This window comes from Vicia villosa, linkage group LG7 (genome assembly GCF_029867415.1).
Source record: "Vicia villosa cultivar HV-30 ecotype Madison, WI linkage group LG7, Vvil1.0, whole genome shotgun sequence".
Classification (NCBI taxonomy): Eukaryota; Viridiplantae; Streptophyta; class Magnoliopsida; order Fabales; family Fabaceae; genus Vicia; species Vicia villosa.
Window position 1 is genome coordinate 76,337,477 of NC_081186.1, and position 15,685 is coordinate 76,353,161.

At 31.8% G+C, this 15,685-nt stretch overlaps 1 protein-coding gene and 1 pseudogene across 1 annotated transcript; both read right to left on the minus strand.

Annotated features, from left to right (window-relative positions):
• Positions 1 to 9,203: 9,203 nt before the first annotated feature.
• On the minus strand, positions 9,204 to 11,573 carry LOC131619384 (protein FAR1-RELATED SEQUENCE 11-like; annotated as a pseudogene).
• Positions 11,574 to 12,378: 805 nt separating this feature from the next.
• LOC131620877 (aspartic proteinase PCS1-like) lies at positions 12,379 to 14,338 on the minus strand. The gene has a single exon (XM_058892055.1). It carries the CDS (start codon positions 14,230 to 14,232, stop codon positions 12,919 to 12,921), a length of 1,314 nt encoding a protein of 437 aa, XP_058748038.1. The 5' UTR covers positions 14,233 to 14,338; the 3' UTR covers positions 12,379 to 12,918.
• Positions 14,339 to 15,685: the final 1,347 nt, after the last annotated feature.

The window sequence follows — 15,685 nt, forward strand, 5'->3', positions numbered from 1 at the left end:
TTATAGTAGATGCTTTCAAGAAAGCTAAAGTGGTAGATACTTTGCAAAGACACATGGAAGATTCGTTGTATCTGGGATGTAAAAGTTTTGCAAGATTATCAGTTGTGTTAAGACTATTTAATCTTAAGGCAAGAGGTGGGTGGACGGATAAAAGTTTCAGTGAATTGCTTAAATTGTTGAAAGAAATGCTTCCCGAAGGTAACCTGTTGTCAAACCGTTTTATGAGGCCAAGAAGATATTATGCCCAATGGGTTTGGACTATGTCAAAATACATGCATGTTGTAAAGATTGCATCTTATATAAGAAAGACTTTGAAAACTTAAAGGATTGTCGAGGTGTGAAGAGTCACTCTACAAGCAGAATGACAATGATGTTGATGACGACGATGGTGTAACTAGCAAGAGTGTTCTTGTCAAGGTGATGTGGTACCTACTGATAATTCCAAGTTTCAAAAGATTGGTTTCTAATGTTAGTGGAGCAAAGAATACTAGATGGCATGCAGATGAAAGAGTGTGTGATGGAAAAATTCACCATGTAGCTGATTCAGTGCAATGGAAGAAAATTGATTCCTTATTTCTAGATTTTCCTTATGAACCGAGGAACCTTAGGCATGGACTTGCCACCGACGGAATGAACCCGTTTGATAATTTGAGTACTAACCATACGTCATGACATGTACTTCTCATAATTTACAACCTATCTCCATATAGTTGTGCATGAAGCGCAAGTATATGATGCTATTGACGATGATTTCTAGTCTAAAACAACCAGGGAACAACTTAGATTTTTATTTAACGCCATTGATTGAAGATTTATGACTTTTGTAGAAGGAATATGTTGATGTTGATGATGCATATACAAGTAATAACTTTAAGTTGTGTGCCATGTTGTTTTTCACAATCAATGACTTCCCTGCATACAGTAATTTGTATGAGTACAACGTCAAGGGACATAAAGCGTGTCATATATATGTGAAGTTGATACATGTCACCATCAATTACAAAAAAGAAAAGACAGTTTATCCTAGGCATATAAATTTTTTAAGACCTAATCATCCATATCGTAGACTGTAGAAGGCTTTTAATGGAGAGAAGGAGTTTGATATGGCTCCAAAGCCCATAACCGGGAAGAAAGTTTATAAAAGACAACAACACATTAATATTGTCTTTGAAAAAAACAAAAAAAAGGTCGTGGAGAAAAATATTTGGAAAAAGAGGTCGGTATTATTTGATCTTCCATATTGGTCTAGTCTTTGTGTAAGACAATGTCTTGATGGGATGCATGTAGAGATAAATGTATGTGATAGTTTGATTGGAACACTTGTCAACATTAAAGGAAAGAAAAAATATACTAAGTAATCCCGCACAAATATGGTTGTGATGGATATAGGGCAAGAGTTATCTCTAAAATAAGTAGGAAATAGAACCTATTTGCCCCTAGCATGTCACACTCTGTCTAAAAAGGAAAAAATTGCAATTGTTTGCAGGGTATCAAAGTTCCCCAATGGTACTAATCAAATATGAAGAAACTTGTGTCAGAGAACAATTACAAATTAGTTGGCTTAAATTCTTATGATTGTCATGTCTTGATGCATCAACTTCTACCAGTGGCTATCCGTGGCATTTTACCAAGAAATGTAAGGGTAACTATAACCAGATTATACTTATTCTTCAATGTTATATGAGGCAAAGTTATTGATTCTGGAAATTTAGATGACTTGGAACACGAAGCTGCAATTATCTTGTGCTAATTAGAGATGTTTTTCCCTCCATCATTCTTTGACATTATGATTAACTTAGTTATTCATCTAGTAAGGGAGATTAGAATTTGCGGTCTAATTTATTTACGATGGATGTATCTGGTAGAGCGTTACATGAAGATTTTTAAAGGGTATACAAAGAATCATCACCATCTGAAACTTCGATTGTTGAAAGGTACATCAATGAAGAAGCTATTGAGTTTTGTACAAACTATTTGTCAAAAGAGAACATTATAGAAATTCATGAGTCTGGTCATGATGGATGTTATGATGGTAGAGGTATTCAAGTTTTAAATGTTAAGACATTTGATTGAGAAGTAGCTCTTTAAACACATTTATATATATTGAATAACCTTAGTGAAGTTCAACCTTACTTGACAGCTTAGAAAAGTCTAATAATGGAAAAATTCCTCCAGATGAATGAAAAATGGTTGTTTTCAGAGCATAAAAAACGTTAATAACTTCATTAATAAAAGTATTTCTAAAGAGAGTAGTGAATCATATACTTGCAAATGGTTGTCACGTATGACTAAGTTTAAGGTAATTACTTGGAGTGCATACGACATTAGTAAATATTCATTATATACAAAATCAAAGGATGATCGTAGAACCATGCAAAATAGTGGGGTTATGGTTGAGGTTGAATCCATGTACTTTTCTAGTTCCAAAGATAACAATATTATACTAGCATCTAGAGCCTACTTTGAGGTCATTGAGGACATTTTGAAGATTTACTATGTTTCTTTTAAAGTGCCTTTATTGAAGTGCAAGTGGATTGACAGTAACACTGGTGTAGAAACCAGTGAATTAGGATTCACACGGGTTGATATTCAAAAGGCAACTTATAAGAACGAACCATACATCATGGTGTAATACGGTGAACTGACTTTTTATAATCGAAAAATGTCGCGGTTAAGCATGAGTCGCCACCGACTTTTATTTTATCCAATTTTAGGAAAGGCTAAAAGAACAGGAAAAGACCTTTTAAAAAGATTTTGAGTTCGGGGGTAAGTTATACAAAGGGAAGGTGTAAGGCACCCTTTGCATCCATGGTTATCCATGGGCTCTTAATTGCTTAGCTCGCTTTTGTATTGTTTGAAATGTTTGAAAAGGAGGTGTGAAAAGTAAGAACTTTGAAGAAGAACTTTAGCTTGTAAATAAGCGTAGTCTTTTGAAAAGTATTTGAAAATTAGTGGAAAAAAAGTTTGAATTTGAATTTGAAATAGAGCAAGCAATTAATAGCAACTACCCTAAGTTTGAAAAATCGTTCTTTTAGCTTTTCGGGCGAAAGTATCTATCCATACCATGAGAGGGTAGGAAGTCTTTCAATTGGATGTTGAAGGGTCATCGAGTTATCATTCGCCATAAGACTGTCCCTTGCCATAAAGAGGGCAGGTAGTCTAAGTGAAGGATATAATAGTCATTAATCTTTTTAGGCATCATGCGAGGGTACCTTAGCAATTGGGACAATCTTTTATCGAGGCAACTTCGAGGGAGTTTCAATAACTTTGAGGCAACATTGCTTTAGGTATCCTCGGAATCGTGGGACTTTGACTATTTAGTATACTTAGAGGCAACAGGTTTATAAGGCAACAGGCAACAGAGGCAACAAGAGGGGTTACCCTAAAGGTGTGTGGGTGCAACAATCACGTGGTTAATTTCGATGACATTTATCTTGTAAAGTTAGTGATTCTACGTTCAGTTCATGGTTTATCACTCCCTAGGATTACTAAACACGCAGTTTAAAATAAATAAAAATCAAAGGCAGGAATTAAAAGTCCTACGCTATTACAATAAACACCTGCGGGGATGGGGGAAATTAAAAGACAGAAAAAATAAGAGGGATGAATAATTATCTTGAGCCTTGATCTTCCTCGAAGATCTGATTGACCCTGAAAATGAAAATAATGTGGGAGGTGAGTGTAGGTGGAATTCATTGATATTGAAACAAACCCTATTTAATTCCATGAGGCAAAATAAAAATAAAAATGATAATTAACAAAGAGGGTTAGAAACTTAGCTTTTTGATTGATGGCGCATGATCGGAGGATTTTTGATTAACCCTGAAAAATCGAACACAAAGTGTTAGTGCATTTACTGATCTAAACCCTAATTGATTACAAACCCTAAAAGTTTAAAACCCTAAAGGGTTTTATTAAGAAAACTTATTGTGACCCAAAAGGTTTATAAGGCGCGTTAGTGGATAACACCTACCAATAACAGTGATTAGCGATCATGATAAAATCAGAGTTTTAAGGCATAAAAACATTTAATTAGCCCAAAAAATAATTATTAACTAAAACCCTTAATTAAATTATTATTGTAAAAGAAATTTTGATATTACGAGAAAAAGTCGAGTTTTCGATTAACTAAATCATTATATGAAAATTATTATGATAAAATGAAAAAATGTTTACATGAAATAAATAAAAACTAAAAAAATAAATACCCTAAAAGGTGTATAAAAATAAAATAAAAATAGATAAATAAGAAAGAATAAGAGAACTTAGCTGGTGGGATCTAGTGTGGGAGTCCCTTGAGAGTATACGCTGCACCTTCATGTGGCTGGCTGTAGGATCTGCTGCTAGTGGTGATCTGACGGATGGCGCTTGAGGGTGCATTGTGAGGGGCGTGAGGCTTGAGTGTACTAGATCTCTGGTCAGACGAACACAAACAAATAGGCAAAACATATTATAGGACGCTGGGGATCGAACCCAGGTCCTGCCGTTCCAGTTACCCTCGCTTTGCCATCTGAGCTGCTACATTCACGATTGCCCACGCGTCATCCATGGGTCCCTCCTTCTGGTTTTCATCTTCCCCAACCAACAAACCCAGAATTGCTACAAATTCACCTACTGAATTGCTACAAGTTCGTCACGTCGCTTTCGTAGCTACATCGAAAACCTGCAAAAAACGCGAAGGAATTGGCTGCACGTGTTCTGGCCCGTGAATAGCTTCAAGAGTGATTGGGAATGCTCCTTGTACTTCCAGGAAGGCAATTCAACGTTGGAACTTGGCTGCAACTCGCTGTGAGTTGAAAGACCTTGTGCCCTAGTTATGAAAACTTTGTGAGCTCTAGAACCCTAGCTGCTGCTTCCAATTTTTCGTCCCCTTGGGGTTTGTATATGTTAAATATATATAGTGATGAGGATTAGGGCAAAAAGAATTGGAATTAAATCAAGAGATTAGTGAGAGAAAATTTTTGGAAAATATTTGATTGAAAATCATATGAAACCTTTCTAAATTTGTTCAATCTTTCTCCAATCTTGCCTTTCATGTGTTATTGAATCAATTAGGATCAATAAAATCAATCACATAATTTTTGCCAATTAAATTATGATTTTATTGATTTAAATTTTGAATTTAAATGCATAAACTCAAAATAAAAAGAATAAAAATCAAAAAATAATTATGTGAGGTTAAATTATGGGTCCTAAAATAATTTTAGATTGAGAGAAAAAGATTGAAACTAAACTCAAAACCTTTTGATATTTAATTTATGATTTTATTTGGTTTTATTTGAATTTAAATAAATAAACTCAAAATAAAAGAAATAAAAAATCATAAAATAAATATAAATAGACTTATGGGCCTCATAGGAGTTTGGAATCACGTGGCCAACACAAAAATATGGGCCCATTACTTGACAAACCAAAATTCCTCACTTAGGGCTTCATGCATTTCTTGAAAATCGATCAACTTGTACCATGCGTATCTCCCTCATTTTTAATTATATGAAGGTGTTCCCATACTTTTTAGAAAGCTCAAAGAGTCCTTTAAACACCCCTTTTGGTTTCATCTCAATTGAGTTTACCATGTCCAAGTTATGAGCTTTGAGAAGATCAAAACCCTAGTTGTGGGTTGATTGTTTAGGAGATAAATGAGTGTGCCCGATTCTTGAACAATTGAAGATCATATGAGTCAAAATATTTTGAACTATGATGGGCAAATTTTGGGGTATGACACATGGCAACCCAAGTAAAACAATTTTTTATGTTAGTGATCCTTCTAACACTAGATGATCAATTGTTCTTCAAGGAAAACATCTTCCCAATAGTACTGGTGAAAATCAATATTTTAGCTATGAGACACCATATTTAGCAACACATGTACGCCAATCATCTGAAGAAAATGATTCAGATGATGTGCATGTTATTCTTTGTGATCATGAAGAGTGGATATAGGAAAACTAGTAAGTAAACGTTTTATATTTCCCAATAATTTATAATTAATCATTTTATTCCTTTTTAATCATTGTACTATAGATTTAACGTTGTTGTTGATTATCCTAATTAGTTTCAAATATTGTTCAAAGTATAAGTGCTTAACGACCAGTGACAAATTTTATTGGACAACCTACAAAACTTTCTATTTTGGTTATTGCTTTTGTTGGTTAATCATTTGTTTTAGTTTTGATGTAAAATTACAGAGTGTGTGCCATTTTAGGTTTGGATTTGGTGTAATCAATGAATATTTGTGGTACAATATTTTAGATTGAGAAATTGGAAAAATGTACAATGTTTCTGTTTCAGAAATTTGCAAAATATGGTTCTATATTCTGTAATATGGTTCTGTAACACAGGTGCAAACGATAGTACAAAAAAACGTACCCCCTCAATTTTTACATAAAACTGAGGTAATAACATTGAGATATTACATCGATTATACAAAACACCGAGTGTTAATATTGGGCACGCCATTAGATATGTTTTTGTAGTAGTATGAGGAAGATAGTGTAATATGACCATCTCTCAATGGAGGAAAATGTAATATAATTTACATAAAAGAGTAAAGGAGAGTGTATCTTTACACAAGATGGGGGTTGTACAATATGAATATTTATCCCAAGAGTGAAATGTAATTTATTTTGCATAAGAGAGAAGAAGAGTGCATGTTTTAATACAAGAGAGAAAGATAGTGTAACATAAGTACCTTTTGAGGGAGTATTAGTTTGTCTTGCATTGAGTATTTGTGCATTATTTTTGAACAATTTCAAATTTGAATTGTATTCAAAAATATGATATAGTATTTTTTTTAAATAATATATTAGTTAAATTTATTATATTCAAAATAATATATTTTAAATGTTATATTTATAATAAATATTATAAAAAAGGTTTATTTTATTTATGAAAAAATAATCTGTTTAGAGTCGGGTAATCATGTCTAAGGCCGAACTTGTATAATAAATTCAAGATCGTATTATAATAGATATTTTTTCCTGCCTTATAAAACACAAAATTCATTAAGATCGTTCTTTTTTATAAGACCAGTCTTTTAAAAAACCCAATATTTTGTTTTGACAATTGTATTTAATATATCTATACTATTAGTTAGGGGTGTTTTAAACACAACAATGGCGTCTGTTACTGTTTCAGCCATTAAAAAACTTATTTTTTGTGGCTTGATCGTCAATTTTACACATCCTAATAAAACCTACATTGTCTCTAAACTATGTTTCTAAAACTATCTAATGATTTCTACACCTAAAATTGTATTCTAACTCTATCACGTGAAATACCCGAAAATTATTCTGAAACTCGAAAACTCACCGATTGTATTGAGCTTTGAACAAGTTGGAGTTTATTGATAGTTGATGTTGATGTTCCCTTGCCGAACTCGAGAAAAAACAATGAAGTTTGGTGGAAGTTTGATTTTTGAGGTTGAGAGAGATTGAAAAAGTAGAGAAAATGGAAAGATGTGAGAATGAGAGAGAAGAAGAGTCTGCCGCGAGTTTAACATCAAATGATTTCGAAGATGCATAACTGAAAATATTTCGTAAATGTATTTACGGAATAAATAAACTTTGGAAAAAAAAATTACTTTCGAAGATACACATCCAGAAACAGATGACATTTTTAGCAACGCGCTTGGGGGCTAAGAGACTCAAAGAATAAATTAAGAGTTTCTAAATGAAATCGTTTATACACATGGTCATACTATACAATAGATTGTTGAATTGTGGAGTTCAAAACTTCCTTCAAATCTAAACAAATAGTATGCTTAATTATCATTGTTGTTTGTTTATATACTCATTAACTATGTCCATCTAATATCTAATATCTATGTATGGAGATAAGAGTTGTTAAATCAAATTAAAAAGAAAAAAAATACCATATGACAACTCAGTTTGTTTTCACCAAAATAAAAAAGACTCCGTTAATTCTGGGATTTCACTTAATTTTGGAAGCAAACATGCTCAGATTAATTTGACAATGAGCAATTATACTTCCTTCTATGGTAATTTTTTTCTGTCTATAATCAATTATACATTATACTAGGGAGGCATAATTGAATATGTTCCAATCAAAAAAATAATAATTGAATATGTTAAAGTGTAGTTGTCAAGGATCTATACTAATTTCATATTTAGTATTCTTGACCTCTTAATTGATATCATTAAATAGGAGTTTTTTCTTCTACGATGATCAATGTAAATGTAATAACAATCCGATAGAATTGGACGTTTCTGTTGAATGGAAAATCAGAACTGAATCGAAAATTAAACTTCAATCTGACTCAAATAAATCTCAAAATGGTTGTGTTAATAAATTGAGTAATAAAGTTAGAAATGCGGAAACAAATATAGTTGAAGATTCAAACGATTTCATTAGAAGTTTTTACTTGTTTAATGTTATGTTCAATTTTAATTATCTTATTATTAATTTTAAATTTTTACCATATAATTTATAGATGCAATTAAATATAAAAATATGATCTTTTAAAGATAAACAAGTGAGATGTCGTAAGTTCGAACCGAAGACTTACATATGATATCTCTCCACAACTATAAAAAATGGCTTAATGAGATTTATGGTATGTTTATCTAAAAATTATCGTGTTAATAAATTGAATAATAAGGTCAGAAATCGCGGAAACAAATATAGCCGAAGATTTAAACGATTTCACTAAAAGTTCGACCACAATCCAATTTTTAAATCTTAAACTCATGTTTTTACCTGTTTAATATTTCATCCAATTTTAATTATCTTATGGGTGCTGTTAACCGGGACACTGGATAAAGAGTATTAAATAGTCATTAATTCTACTTATTTTTGGAAAAAAAAATAATTAAATGTTAAATTAACTATGTATCCATAATTAAATATAGTATTAAATCATAGAAATAAATTTATTTATTAACTTTTTTGTCTCTTTTACTATATCCATTATTTAAAGTGTCAAACTACACGTTTTTCAAACAAAATAAACTTAAAAAAACTCAAATAAACACTCATATTTAATTTAAGTATTAATACAAAAATTTAAATATTTTGATAAAATCCAAAATATGAAGAAAAAAAACTTAAACATATGATTGAGTCTCCATTATACTTGTTCATCAACTTCATGAGCATATTCCTGTTAGAAGAAAAAAAAAATGTAAGCAAAAAATCATTTTAATTAGAAATTTAATTTAATGAATTTAATAATATATTTGTACCTAAACTTTTGAAAGAAGAATTGGATTTAAATTGGCATCTTTGCAATTTTTCTTTTTTTTTGTTTGTCTTCTTTTTTTCTTTTAGGGACATGTAACAATGTTATGTCCTTCACCTTTGCATAATCCACAAGCATTCATGTTATGAGATAACTCTTTTCCACCTTTAATTCGTCTTCGTTTAGGACGGCCTTTTGTTTTGGAAATTGGGGGACAATGAATAACTTGTTGTGAACCAGCTTCATTATTGCAATCCATTATTTGATAATCAACTACTTCATCATCAGCGTGTGATTCTTGAAGCCGCCATCGTGACAACAAGTAGTCATTAGGGATTCTATGACAATCTTTATGAAGAAAAACACTAAGAATGTGGCGCCACAATATCCCCCAAAATTCAAATAGTTTGCAACTACATATAGCTATTTTACCATCCCAAAAGACTTGATGTTTCTTACTATTATCATCTTTATAGTATTGCAACACTAAAAAATTACCATTCTCATGAAGAATTTAGTATTGGATGGATCTTTCAAACTCATCTTGAAACTTCTGAAAAGAAAAACGTGTGAGAACACTTTGAGCTTGCTCTTGTAATGGTGACATCAACTTCATATTTGATCCTTTGCACTTTTCTAACATTATATCAAGCTCTTCTTTTTGCTTAATATCATCAATTGCTATATCAACCTGAAAATAATTTATAATTTTTTAATACAATAATTCAGAAACAATTAGTATTAATATAGTTAAAAATATGTCATACCTGCTTTGCAAAGTCAGTTAAACTTGTATGGGAATTGATGAATCTCTTCATGAATGCGTTAATACTCTCTGATCTTCCAGTGGTTGTCATTCCACCAAAGAAATATTCACGAAGATAAGCGAGTGCCCAATACTTTCTAATCTCATACAATCCTTTCACATGTTTATTTGTCTGCAAGTTATACTTAGAAACAACTTTTGGCCATTGATACTCAAATTCTTCACATGTCTCTAATTTATACAATACATAAAAATCAGAACACCATTTTGCATATTTGTCTCGAAGAATAGCATTAAACCAAGAACTAAACTTGAAAGTTATGTGCCATATACAGAAACTATGCTTTGTTGATGACATTTCTTTCGAGATTGCTTCTTCCATCCATGGATCTTGGTCGGTTAATATAGTCCTCGGTGACTTCTTCATCAAACTTATAAAAGTCTATAAAAATGATCAAATAAACAAATTAAATAAAAGGGATTAAATAATCAAATTAATAATCTTCAATAAATAATTACCTTCATTAACCAACGAAATGCAGACATTGTTTCATTCCGTAAAAGTGAGCATCCAAAAAGTATAGTCTTTCCATGGTTATTCATACCCACAAAAATTCCAAACGGCATTTCATAAGAATTTACCTTGTATGTAGTATCAAATACAACAACATCACCATATTTTTTGTACCAATCAAAGCAAGAAGTAGAGGACCAAAAAATATGTTATAGCCTTTTTTCTTCATCAAGTGTATAAGAATATTGAAACTTTGAGCAACTCTTTTTTGCATTCTCACAATAATTTAGAAGATCCACGGCATCACTTCCTTCAACTTTTTTATTGGCTTTCAAAAAAAGATTGCGAATGTCCTTTTCAATAAATGGAAGATATCCATGCTTCACATTTTTCTCCAACTCTAAGATACGCATTATTTGTGTAACAGAAAGCCCGCCTTCTTTTAATAAGAAAATGCGATCGTAATCATTTTCAGAGATAGTTCGATAAGAAGGTAAAAAACGCACCTCTGATTGAGTTAGTAAACCATGATTGTGTTCAACAACAAATGTTGTAACTCGCCACTCACTTGGAAATATATCTCGAGACTTTTGTAGTTTAATTCGTAAATGAGCTTTACATTCACACTTTGCTGATTCTCTTTTTCTCTGTTCTTTTGATGGTTCAATGTTTTTCGAGGAAACTCTACCTTCACGATGACAAAAAAAATCACACCGACTAATAATTCCATCCTTTTGTTTTATGAACCGACCTTTTCGAATTGAGAACCCGTAATGATATGCATATCTCTTGTAAAAAGCAAATGCTTCTTCTTCAGTAAGAAATATTTGACCAATAAAAGGAACCATATTTGTCTCATCACAAACTTCATCTTCATCAACTTCTTCTAAAAAATTATTTATAACAATATTCGGACTTGAAAATATAGAATTTTGACTCTCAAAAGTTCCAATTTTTTCAACTTCTAACATGTCTTTCTCCATGATATTATGATCAAAATGATCAACAACTATTTATGAATAACCATTTTCTAAAGAAATATCATCAGTTGGACTCTCATTTAAATTAAAATTTCTTCTATTAACAATATCCATTGTTTTTTATCTACAAATAAAAATAATACTATAAAAATAAATTATAAAATCCTATTGTTAACGTTGAAGAGTAACACAAAAAAACATAATTCTAAAAATAAAATTATATTCTAGTCAAAGAAATACATATAGCAAGAAATTATATAATAAAATAAAAATTAAAATATTATAGATTAAAATCATGTACCTGTAGTTTTGAAATGATACTTCAACAATTAGAAGCAATGCTATGAATAGTAGAATGGCGGAACGAAAATAATACTAATTTAAAGTTTTTTACTTTAATTTTTTAAATACAATTAAATATAAAAATATAATTTTTTAAAGATAAATAAATGAGATGTCGTTGGTTCGAACACTTACGTCTCTGCACTTATAAAAAAAAAAACTTAATGAGATTTATGGTATGTTTAGATTAACTTTTGCCTCATTAAAATTGCATTTAATCATACTTTCACTATGAAAATGCAGAAGATACTAACTGAAGCTTCTACAAAAGTGTGTTTTTTTTTATATCCACCGTGAATTCAAACGTACGCTTAACTCAATTTTTTCTTCTTTAATTAAATTTTGAAATATGATTAAAGTCACATCAATTATTTTTTAGGTCACATTCAAAAGTCATTATACTTGAACTCTTTAACTCATAATAAATATCAAATAAATATGAGAGGGTGAGATTATTCTGTCTAAAGTAAAGAGGATAATATTATTTGTATATACTATTACATAACTAACGTGTTTGTATCTCATTTGAATCTTTTTATTTTTCTTATATCAAACTTATCTTAATAGCAAAATAACATACACATAAACTATACATCATTGATTGACACATCTTCTAACATGATATATACATAAGTCTTATTCAAATCAATATGTACATGATTCCATCATGTCCTTTGAAGCATCATGTAACCCCACACTTTTTGCTACATTCCAATTCCATTGACGTTTACTTACCCCTACAACACGGATGACTTGTTTCTTACTTTTTCTTCATCACTCTCACTCGTGTGGACCTTTCCTATTGCAAACATCATTGGGTTCATCAATCACAACTCACACATTTATGTTTCATTTGTATAGTAAATATTAAGTGGAACCTATAAAGTTAAAATAGAGACTTCTGCCAACTTGTGATAGTTGCATGTAGACTAATATTTGTTTCATGTGATCGAGAAATCCTAACTCATGGTATCATATAACCGTTGAAATAAGATCAGACGATTTAAATTTTACGATAATATTATATAAATCATCTGATCTAAATTCAACGATTTTCAATGTCTGAGTGTATGTTATCTCGACTACAAGAATCCATTTTTTTTCTCCTTCTCATGCATTATTTAGCCGATTTGCTACAATCGGCCTCACCAAATCCAACTCGACGATTGACGAGATCAAATTCTACCCATAGATTTTGTTGATGAATGTTGCCAATAATGTTACTACCCGCACCCAATCTTTCTGACCTTCCAATTGCAAAACAATGGACCCCACCTTCCACCTCAGCAAGAACCCTTTCTTTTGGAATTACTATTTGCACCCCTTTCTCAAACTCAAACGCCATGTCTCCCACCAACCGTCCGATCTCAATCGCATCTCCATCAAAACAAATGTCAGCCACATTACCGTACACGTAGCCCTTCTTAATTCTGGGTCCCACTTTTTTAACCAACTCTTCACGTATGGTATTATAAGCCTCGTCCACAAAATAAGTGAATTCGGATCCGGAGTCAATCATGGTTTGACCCGACCCGCCAGCATCCGGTTTGAAAACCGAAGGTGGAATGTTCAATTTCTTCCCACCAATGCTGATTCCTAGCAAAGGGAGTGTGTAGGCCAAGGGGTCCAAATTTGGCATGCGTTGACTTTGGCTAAAAGTCAACAAGTTAACGTAACGGAACCGCGACGAATCCGGGTTATTTCCGAGGTAAAACGAACCGGGTGCGGGTTGGGTTTGTTTTAAAGGGGTACAATAGGAAAATTTATTTATTTTAGCTTGAGAAGAGAACGAAAGACGACCAAGATTCATTCCCAAAATACCCTTAGCATCGTTAGATTGAGTAGCGCAACCGAGGATAATAGGAGGGGTAGTTTGGGAAGGAGAGAAATTGATTTTTTCTCTGACGAGATTACCCTCGGCTAAAGTTCCGTCAGCGTAGAAATAAGAGTAATGGCATAAACGATTAGCGTCACAATCTGTGGGAAGGGTAAAATCGGGAACACGGGGTTTACAAAGTGGGTGGTTACATGGGAGAACATAGAAAGAAGAGGAAAGAGAAGGATTAAACGATGATGTTGTCGGAGGTTGTTTTTTCTGTGGTGTTTTTTTGTCGTGACATTGAATCCATGAAAGTTGGCTTCCTGTGTCGAGAACCATTTGTTGAAGCTGTGGTGGTGTTCCAATGGGGAGAGTCACGACAAGAGCCATAGAATATTTGAAAGATGATTTCACAGCTAAAGAAGATGATGAGAGGGTGGAGAATTTTGTGTTTGTGGAAAGTGGAATAGATGTTAAAGGGAAAGAGATGGAGAAAGAATCGTTTGCATGGTGGTTATTGGGTTTTGATGAGGAACATGTGAAGAAAAAGAAGGATGAGAGAAGAACCATGCAGAGTGTAATAGAGGAAAACAGAGCCATAGGATGAAACATAGGAAAAAACAACAGAGGATAGAAAAGAGTGTTTTGTTTTGTTTTGTTGGGAAGAGAGAGATTGTGAATTTGTGAGTGAGGAAAGTGGCAAGGTGTTGTTTGAGGTAAGGGGGGTGTATTTATATAGCAAAAGTTGAATTGAAGGGTGAAGTGAAAATGACAAAGGCAAAGGATTTGAGAGACTCAAAACAAGAACGCGTTTTATTTGTTGCGTTTGCCATAATTTAGTTTTTAACAAAAAAAAAAAAAAAACCGTGAATAATAATATTAATGGTGGTTTTCGTTTGCAAAGGTTATTTTAAACTTTAGTTAAAACAGTGTTTTTTTTATCAGCTGTGCTATGCTTACACTGATTTTTACACTGATTTGCTACACCGTATAAAAATACACCACATGTATAATAGTTTTGTGCTGCACATATATCGAAGTAAGCTAAAAAATTATTAAAAAATAATAAATATGTATATATACTATAGAAAATATGGTGTATGTGTATCTATTAGTGTAACAATAGCTTTTCTCTTTTTTTATAGTATATGTTAAAACAGTGGTTCTTTTATAGTATATGTTAAAACAGTGTTTCTTTTATAATATACTTTACATATGATGATGATGATGATGATGATGATGATGATGATGATGATGATGATGATGATGATGATGATGATATTGGAATGGTAATAGGTCATAAAAGTTAGTGTTAACCATTCAATTTATCTTTATATAGCCATCCTTTTTTGAATTTTGAATGTCCAAGGTGGGGTTGAATTAATTGACAATTGACAAAGCATATATATTAAGAATTCTGTTCTATTATTGTGTTTTATTAATTTATTATTTATTAGTCTTAGCCTATGGCTATATTTCTTTTTTGATATAACATTTGCCTATGTCTATGCTGCATAGGTCTTTATTGTGTTTGATAATTTGATTAGTGAGAGTGTTTGGAGGGAACCGGTAATTAATACAATATTATCCCATAATATTAGCTATTATAACCTTCAATCTTGATGTTTTTGTTTTAAAGAAAAACACACGTGACCATATGCTAAAAGCTCAATATAGGGTCCAATCATGCATAGTCCAATTAAGGTGATGCAATCTATATAGTTAACATACTTATGATTTAATGTACATTTTTCTTATATCTACTTTTTACTATATTCATCTTAGACTTTATAACTGATTTGGACGTTTGAGTGTTAACTTTACAAGCATGGGTGAGAATAGACCCGACCAACTAATAGGGACCTATGACCTAAGCTACACAGGCCTAGGCTAAGCCAGACTTTTTTCAAATAGAAAAGGCCTAGGCTTTTTTTAAAGCCTATTTAACTAAAAAGGCTAGGCCATAGACCATACAAAAAGCCTTTAAGCCTATTAGGCCAACCTATTTAAATATATATATGAATAGTTTAATTATTAATATAATATTGTATTTATATTTTGAATT

Bases quoted from the DNA above. Each gene is read 5' to 3' on its own strand.
- LOC131620877 (XM_058892055.1), bottom strand. From the start codon at position 14,232: ATGTTTCATCCTATGGCTCTGTTTTCCTCTATTACACTCTGCATGGTT.